General features: G+C 43.7%; 1 protein-coding gene across 2 annotated transcripts in view; it reads left to right on the top strand.

The window, feature by feature from the left end:
- Positions 1-3,959: 3,959 nt before the first annotated feature.
- NHSL1 (NHS like 1) overlaps positions 3,960-9,312 on the top strand; it is a 127,429-nt gene continuing 122,076 nt past the window's right edge. For both annotated transcript variants that reach the window (XM_036024778.1, XM_036024777.1), the window contains exon 1: positions 3,960-7,436. In XM_036024778.1, coding sequence (XP_035880671.1) covers positions 7,235-7,436 — 202 coding nt within the window. In that variant the 5' untranslated portion in view covers positions 3,960-7,234. The remainder of the gene's footprint in view (positions 7,437-9,312) is intronic.

The following is a 9,312-nucleotide window of genomic DNA, read 5'->3' as shown; positions in this document are numbered from 1 at the left end:
TTGTCTGGTTCAGTGGAATCACTGCAAGTATCTGCAGTTTTAAAAAATTATGTATTGGTTTCAGGTGTACAGCTTAGTAGTTAGACAATTATATACTTTACATGGTGTTCCTCTAGGTATTTCCAGCGTCCCAACTGGTACCACAGTTATCACAGTATTATTGACTATATTTTTCTATGCTTTACTTCCACATGACTACTTTGTAACTACCAATCTGTGCTTCTTTAAGGTATCAGTGATATTTAACACATGTTTAGCATGGAGTGGTGGTGCAATAAAGGTTGGCTGAATTGATACAGTGTCTGCTGAAAAACGTGTATTTGGTGTGCTCTACAGAGCCATAGTGAGTATAGTTTTAAAGAGAGCTATATAGAATAAACCCTGAGGAAGGTCACTTAAGGTTGACTAAAAGAATTTTTGTCTTAAACATGTACCAGGAACAACTGATGTAAGAAATATTTCCCATTGCCACAGAACAACTAAATTCACACGGTGGAACCCAGGAGGTCCCAGCCTGTCTGTGTGGGTGACCAGGTAGAATGTGGGCCACTTCTGAGTTTGGCTTACTGTTGATTGTCCTAGGATCTGAGCTGGATCGTTGGATTCCAGAGGTTTGGGGATGGAAGCAGTATAGGGTGGCCTAACAAATCTTTTTAAAAAACTATACAGCTTAGCAATTAATAACCATCTTCTCTTTCTAAAGTAAAGCAGTACAACTCTATGAATAGTGGAATTTTACGATTAGGTTTTTAATTCAGACTTCATACACATTTTTTTTTTAGTTTACAAATTTTACTTTTCCCTTTTGGAATTTAGCAATGAAGAAATGATTGCTATAAAAGTCTAAGCGTCTCCTTTTTCACAAAAATATTAAGATCAAAAGAAGGAGGTAGCTCTTTCAGCCAACATTTGCTCACAGCGGATTGTGTGGTAAGTAGTGTAAGGGGCTTGAAGGTGACAAGATCCCTGTCCTTGGGGAGCATCACAGTCCAGTGCTGTGCTAACCCAAAGGTGGCCAGTGGACTGGTGTCGTCCGGGTCCTTGGAGGACTTCAGAATTCCAGGGCCTACCGCAGACCTGACTCGGACTCTGCATTTGAATAAGATCTCCTATGATTTATGTGCGTAACAAAGTTTGCAAAGGACTGGTTGAGAAAGTAGAAAAAAAATAATTTTTAAGGATCACTGGAGAGGCCATATGAGAGGCACCAATAGATTTATTCTACTTTATTTTAAATATATTTTATGGATTATGCTATGACATCTGTCCCAATTTTTTCTCTTTGTCCCCCTCCATCCAGCACCCCCATTCCCTCGAGCAGTACCCACCCTTAGTTCATGTCCCTGGGTCATGCATGTAAGTTCCTTGGCGTCTCCTTTTCCTGTACTGTTCTTAACATCCCCCTGTCTATTCTGTGCCTACCACTTTGTGCTTCTTAGTCCCTGTACCTTTCCCCCCATTTTCCTCCTTCCGCCTCCCAGCTGATAACCCTCCATGTGATCTCCATATCTATGATTCTGTTCCTGTTCTGCTTGTTTGCTTAGTTTGTTATTTGGATTCAATTATTGGTAGTTGTGAATTTATTGCCATTTTAATGTTCATAGTTTGATCTTTTTATTATATAATTCTTAGCATTTCATATAATAAGGGCTTGGTGACGATGAACTCCTTTAGTTTTACCTTGTCCGCAAATACTTTATCTGCCCTTCAATTCTAAGTGATGGCTTTTATTTTTTTAATTAGGAATTTTAATTTGAGAGTAAGTTCATTTTGGTCTTCTTATATCAGAAGAATCTCAAAGTCATTGCCCAGTTTTAGGGGACCTTCTCAGCTAAGCCCCTTGGATGGGGACATTTTTATTAAAGGTTGGGACAGAGTTTGGATGCTTGACTGTTAACTACTCACTAAGTCTGTGACGGCCTCTGTACCGGGGCAGCCTTTCTCCCTCCCAGTGTGCCTGCCCCGGGGGACCGAGAGCAGCAGTGCGCTGCCATATTGCTCCTGTATCAGGTGATCCCGCGGGAACCATGCGGCCGGGGCTTCGAGTGTCAGGTCTGTTCCGGAGTCCTTCTCAGATGCAAAGACACTGCATGGTGGAGGTGACGCTTGAATCCTCCATAAATACAAATGTTTGTGCTTCATCTTCCCATTTAGGGAAACACCACTATGAATTCCTTCAAGAGGGACCTCCTCTGGCTCTTAGCACGGAAGCTTAGTGAAAAGGCGTGTTTCCTTTCTTTTGAATGTTGAAGCAGTGGTAGGTGAGGGAGGGGAACCCTGCAAATAGGCCCTGCTCTGAGCAGGTGATAGGTTGTGTCTGTCTTGAGTCAGTCGGTTGTTTAACCCCCTGGGGGCGGGGCAGGCGGTGGATGAGGAAGTAGGATTTAGTGTACTGTGCGAGCTGGCTTGCTGTGGCCTGAGGGTAAAGACATTTTTTTCTTTTTCTTTTTCCCTTTTTTTGTTTTAAATGCCTGGCTCAAACTGTTTACTTCTGGATGTTGAGATAAGCTTTCATTATTAGTATGTACAAATTATCTCTGAGAAGGATTTCCATTTAAATCTACTCTTAAATTATTTATAAGAGATGACAGTTGGAAACCCTACTGCTCCCTGTCCTAGAAGCTGAAGGTCCCTGTGGGTCGTCTGGGTGATTCATAGGGTAACCTGATAGGGTGCACACTTCACTGCCCGGCCCAGGCGGGGTGGCCTTAGAACAGGACACAATTTAGAGGGACTCTCCTCTAACCATATGCAGCAGTTACATGTTTTGGTTTTTGTTTTTTTCCACTTCTGGCTCTGTTCATAAGCGTTCTGTCTGCGGTCCCCACTCCGAGGCCTGCCAGCCAACCCCACCAACTCGGAAGTGTGTGTGTATAACACTGTTCTTCGCTGGTTTCTAACTTCAGGGTTTTGCTTCTCCTAGTCTCCCAGATCTGAAGGGGAGGGTCTGGGCAGAAAAGGCACACATGGAAATTAAAAGCCACAGTGTTCGTTTGTGGCCTTTGAGGCCAAAAAACTGATGGCACTTGAAATTGGTTCCCACTCTTGGCTGGCATTTTACACAGATGGCAGGTGGGCCAATTACATGCCTGAGTGGGCTGAAGGGTTTGTCTGATCCTCTGTCCTGCCATGTTTAACAGTTTTTATTAAATCGAAGACTTCCATTTCAGGTAAACTCCTTTTTTAAGGATGGGTATATATCAAAACATGAAATATTGTGTCTTTTGGCAAAGACCCTCCAAATGAATTCAATCTACCCTTTTGACTCTTGGTAGAAACATAAACAAATCTTTTCATTAATGGGTATTTGACTCAGTAATTCCCAAAGAAGGTGATTCTAGAACTTCCCTTAGTAATATGTTCTGGTGCCTCCCAGTTCTTGTAGTTAACTTTTCTTTAATGTATGACTTAAGTCATTCCTGAAATAATACGGGTTCATTTCTTATGTCATAGAGAAGCGTAAGCTTCTCACCATCTTCAAGTGCTAATAACTTAATCGTAAGCCTGGTATATGGATCCTGCAGCCATTTCCACCCTTGGACTTCATGCCGCAAGGGAAAGGACAAGGGTGCCGGCCCGGAGGCAGCTGCAACAAGCCAGCCCGGCTGCTGAAGCTGTGCCTTTCGTTCGGTGAGCCCTCCTGGCTCCCACTAAACATGTCATGTACGTTGAGGTTATTTGTCTGATTTTCCAGTGCCTGCAGCTCCCCTGTGGCAGAGGGTAGGGAGGGAGCCGTTTCTGGCCTGTAAGGTGACAGTAGAAGTTCCGGTTTGACAGCCTGACAGTGAGGGGGAGGGGAAGGCACTGTGCAGTGAGGGACAAGGGTAGAATCTGTTCCGAGGACCTGTTCAGAAGGTCTGGGGAAAGTGTACTGTAGTGTAGATTTCCATGGGAGACGTGGTTAAACTCAGATGTTGCGTTGCATTGAAGATTATAGCTGAAGCCATTTGAAAAAAAAATAGATTTTATTGTAAAAATCAGGATTTTTCACCGCAGGCCTGTCGTGAACATGAGCTGTAACAATATACACGAAATGCACAGCACAGGTTAGCTGTGACCCGGAAGCTGGGAGGGCCTCTCGGGTTGGTAGTCCAGATAATTAAGATAATTAAGGTGGTTCATTTTAGTTGCCAAATAAATATAGTTTGAATGAATGTAATAGCTTTTCAAGGAGCCCACTTAACAATTTTCTAAACTAATTGGACTATGCTCTAACGTGGGTAGTTAAAATCTCCATTTCCTCCAAAGCTGATTTAAACCACTGTAGTCTGTCTGGTCACATAGGAACTCGGATCCAGTTGGAACAGTGGTTAATTTAGCTGACCTTCTTTTACATTAGCGAAGGTATTAATAATCATGGCCTCGTATAACAGAAACCTGGAAGAGTTAGTGGATGGAGAAGTGGTTATTGTGCAGATGCATTCATGGGTCTCGTGAATGAATGATGGGGAATCCAGGAAGCTTTCAGAAGCTCAGCATCAGTGTGTACCTACTTTGAGGGAGAGTCAGGAGCCTAGTCCCTGAATTGACAGCATCTTCCTCTAGCCTGTCCCTCAGCTCTTTCCCAGGTGTGTGTAGGAACGGGAGGTACCTGAGGAAGCACACCGGTCACTAATGACACCAGTTCATCTCTGCCATTGTATGTGATCGTGAGTACACTTCGATGTGCCTGAGCTGGGAAGAGCATTCCACAGCACTTACTGTGTACAAAGAACACAAAGTTTATTCCAGAGTGTAGATGTTTCTAAATTAATAATGGAGCTGCAGCGTGGAGACTCAAGGAGACAACGGGGTTTCTGGTTTGGGGTCCCTGGACCCTTACTGAGTGTAAACATGGATGCCAAGGTGCCAGAAACCTCTGAAATGGTGAGCAGCATTGGAGAGGAGTATTTTCTGGCATGGCAGTCCTCTTTTGCTTTTTATGTTTTGATTCTCAAATATGTCTTTGACTCAGAAAGAACATTGGATGCTTGAACTTTGATGTTAGCCACTGGTGCTGTATATAATTTATACTGTTTTTGCCCTTATAATGGTGATCAAAGTAGAGAGATCATTCTAGTTTAATAGCTGAAGCAGGTCCAGAGTGTTTGGTGATATAGGCAGCATTGCTTGTAAGTGCTGAAACTTTTAACCCAGTGGTGTCTGGCATGACCTGGTTCCATTACTGACTCCTCTGTGTGACACTGGGTATGTCACATACCTTCTCTGGGCCCGAATTGCCTCATCTGTAAATCGAGGGGTTTAAACATCATCTCTTGAGGGCCCTTTTAGCTTTTAAACTGAGTCCCTATCTGCGCTACCTGGACTGTTTTGTGGCCTCTCACAGGAGTCCTAGCATCTGTCCTCTGTCATGGTTCCCGTGCTAGTGCGAGCTGTCCATCTCAGGAACACTTTGCAGCAGCTCTGTGTTTTTCTACAAGTGTTCCAACCCTGGTCAGCTTGTAGAGCCCTTTTCTTATAAAACCTCAACGAATTCTAGATGTGACACAAAATCCTGCTTTCATAATTTTATATCAAAGCTTATTTTTTATTGCAATTTGTTTTAATATGTTTGCTTAATTCTGAGTTAAGGAAGGTAAGATGGACCCAGTTCTCTACTTGTTGCTTATTAGCCTTACTCTGAATAACATTTTTAAAAAATGCAGTTATTGATTTGGGGGAGAGTGATATGGATTTGTTGTTCCCCTTATTTATGCTTTCACTGGTTGAGTCTTGTATGTGCCCTGACCGAGAATTGAACCTGCAACTTAGCATTGTGGGACAGTGCTCTAACCAACTTGGCTACCCAGGCAGAGCCTGAAGAACATTTTTGCGGGGAAGATGCTAATTCAAGTGTCTATGATGGAAAGTTGCAGGGACTTTTAGCGCTGCTCAGACCATGAAATTATGTTGGCCATGGATGAAATGCTGCACCCAGATGTGGCCCAGCCTGTGGCTGTAGGTATTTCGAATGTCATGATTAAGGGTTTACACCGGAGTCTGGGGACAGAGCCTGCAGCTAATTGCTACTAGCGTGGCTCTCAGATGATGGTTCTCCTTGATAAGATGGTCGTTCAGAGGTGGAGAGGAATGACCTGGGGGTGAGGGCTGCCAGGGGGCAAGCCTAAGGGACTGTCAGCCCCACACTGGCTGCTGGTGGAAGACAGGAGAGGCCATAACAGGTGCAAGAATGGCTGCGTTCCGCCTTCGCAGAAAGCTGGGAGTGAAGTAAGACTGCGTCCGATTTGGAAGCATGTTTCCTTAGATCCTGACTTTCCTAAATCCACCTAGGAAGGCTGGATGTGCCTAATCACTATATACCCTTTGAAAACCCCTTCTCAAAATCCCGCTTTCAGAAGCGTGGTCTGATAACAGTCAAGTTGTTTTCATCCCGAAGTCTGTAGTCTGCGCAGACCTGCATTTCTGTAGGTTTGCTGGAGTTCAGAAGTTTGAGCTGCCACTGAAGAACTGGCTGTGCAGAGGCGGGGTTTTCCGTCTCCAATGAGGCGCCTTCAGTCCCCGGAAAGCCTATCGTCTTTCACAGGGAGTGCTGGCTCTGTAATCCAAGCAATAGCCACGCAGCCCGTTTTATTGTTTGTGGAGTCCTGTGGATCCCAAGCGGCTCCCAGCTGGGAAAGAGGGCAAGTGGGCGGTTTAGGATTCTGCGCTGGGCTGCGGCGGCAAGTGAGCTGAACTCTGATTTCTCCTAAGTCACCTGTTCGGGTGAACTCGAAACTGGGCACCTGCGTCGACGCTGCATCTCTTTATCCAGGCTGAGGAGTTCCTTCTGTCTGCCACAGGCGGCTGGCTCTCTGCCCTCGCGGGGAAAGATGCCTGGGAGAGGAGTAGGATTACAGGTTGGGATGCTAGGTGCACACCAGAGAGTCGGAGTGCCTTGGTTCTGTTCTTCGCAAAGTCCTGACAAGTATTCCTGAAAGGAGCACCCTGCTTGATTTTTAAAATTGCACTTTTATTTATTTTTATTTTGTTTGTGGGAGGGCTGTGGCTACCCTTGATCTAGAAACCAAGTACCACAATGTGGCTGGAGTAAAAAAAAAATTCTTTTTGTTTTTTTAACCCCTCATTTTCCTTTTCTTTGGAATTGGGGTGCATAAAAGCTGTGCCTGACTCTCAACATTGTCTGAATAAGTGGGAAGGAGCAGGCTCGTTAGAAGGACCTGGACCAATTTAAAAACACGAGCTTTTTGTTTGCTGGGCTGTCCTTTGTCTGTAGTGGATTTTGATGTGAAAGAAGATGAAAAAGGAAGGCTCTTCAGGTTCCTTCAGACTCAAGTCAAATTCGGGTTCTCTCTCACGTGCCGTAAGTTGGATAAATTTCTCCTCCTTGTCCAGGCAGACAAAGAGGCTGTTTCGCAGTGACGGAGAGCTCTCGGTCTGCGGGCGGCAGGTGGAAGTGGATGATGAAAACTGGACTTACAGAACCCAGCCCAGAAAAGGTGACTTGGCGCTTTTTTAATTTAAACATTTTTAGAAGTTTGCCGTGTAGAATTCTTTGTTTCTAGCACTGATTTCCCTCTACGATCTTTGGCCTCATTAGGAGTTTTTGGTTGTTTTTGTATTGGGATTCGCTGTCATCCATATGTTTACATATCTAAAATAACAGGGCTCTTCCAAATAGATTCAGCTTGAGGTTGTGTCCTTCGGAGAAGGATAAAGTAGCTCTTATTCGTCCTCAGTGCACTCTGTCCCCCCATCAGATCTGCACACTCCTGTGCCTGGTGAAAAGTTCAGTGGTAAGCCACCGTCGTAGAAGGAATCTTCTGCTCTTACAACAATTTGAGGTTAGGACATGGAGCTCTTTTTTGAAACAGTGCACTGAGAAAACTTTGGCAATCATGGACAGTCCCCTTGCATCTTTTCATAGAAGACTGATGAATTAGATAAATGCTTAAATTAAACAGGTGTTGGGCTGGCAGCAAGGAAAATTAACACACGAAGGAAGGGTTTGGCCAAAAGGAGTTTTTGGATTTCTTTCAAGTTCCTTTTTAGACCAATGTGGGTCTCTGTTTTCAGATTTAACGTGTTTTGTCTTCCTCCAAGTGGAGAAAAATATCAGTCCTGGTGGGAGAGAGGGAAATATTTCGGTGCTTCTTAACACACCCCTATTTTATATTTAGAATTGGAGTTCTTCCTCTTAGAATGTTTGCCATAGACTGGATTGTTAAGCTCTAAAATGGTTTCATCATTCAGTGCTGTGGCAAAGCCCAGCAGGGGGGCGCTATTTAAGTATTACAAAGGGACCTAGTCCAGACATTCCGCATGATTGTGTTTTCTCTGTTTATCACGTTTTCCCCAAGCCTAAAGAAACCACGCTGGAATCTTCCAGGGACCTGCTCTTTCCCTTCTTTGGGGAAACAACACTGCTGGAAATATGAGAGAATAAGCTAAGTTAAATATGTACAGTAATTATACTCCATGGACTGAGACTCAAACCCATCCCTTCTTCCTGGACCATGTGTGCTTAGTCATTTGTCTTGTCTGTTCAACTGTGGTACAAGGGCAACTAGTTAATGTTCTTTGAAGATGACAGTTGTGTGTTGTGTCAAGGAGGTGGTCAACAGTGGGCCGCTGATCCTGAGCCTAAAAGTGCAGGTTCTCAGCTCAGATGCTATGTAATTGCCAGGCGTAGACAAGACATTTGTGCCTTCCATCTGGAGTTATGTAGTTTAGTAAGTCCATGAACTTTACTTTTCTAAATCAGGCATAAGCTGTGGTTTTGGTAAATGGGTGGGTTACACTGTTTGAAGCAAACATGTTTGAAGGGCGGATACAGTAGTGCTGTGGTTGCAAGAGGGTATAGTTTTGATTCCTTTGGACGTTGCCAAAGGTGATTTTTTTCATTACTTGTTTTGTTTTAAATCAGCCTCTGTCAAGGTTTTGTTAAAGATTGGATACAGGAGTATGTGGCTTTGGGATTTCTATCATAGATGCTTTATCTCAGTTAACATTAATGGGGGCAGAGACTGTGAATTTGCATGTGTTCATTTTAGTTGGGAAACGAGACAAATATTGTACAGTTGACTTGTGAAAAATAAAGAAGTTATTGTAGAGAACAGGGGTGACTTGTAGAGGGAAGGGAAGACTTGTTTATGCAATAACACAAAAGATTGTTCCTTTTCTCCCTTAGTGTAACAGGGGACACAGCAGCCTCACGAGGAGAAATGGGAGCACAATACAGTATGGAAATTTATGAGATTCTTAGAAATTATTGGGCAGATAATATTACCATTTTTGATGTATTGAGTTGGGGGAAATTGTTAAAAAACTGCTTGTAGATGAACATTTGATGATTCTGTATTCTATTTTCATGTT

The sequence above is a fragment of the Phyllostomus discolor genome, chromosome 4 (genome assembly GCF_004126475.2).
Source record: "Phyllostomus discolor isolate MPI-MPIP mPhyDis1 chromosome 4, mPhyDis1.pri.v3, whole genome shotgun sequence".
In the NCBI taxonomy this organism is placed as follows: Eukaryota; Metazoa; Chordata; class Mammalia; order Chiroptera; family Phyllostomidae; genus Phyllostomus; species Phyllostomus discolor.
Note: the sequence above shows the minus strand (reverse complement) of the source record. Positions and strands in the feature narration are given on the sequence as shown.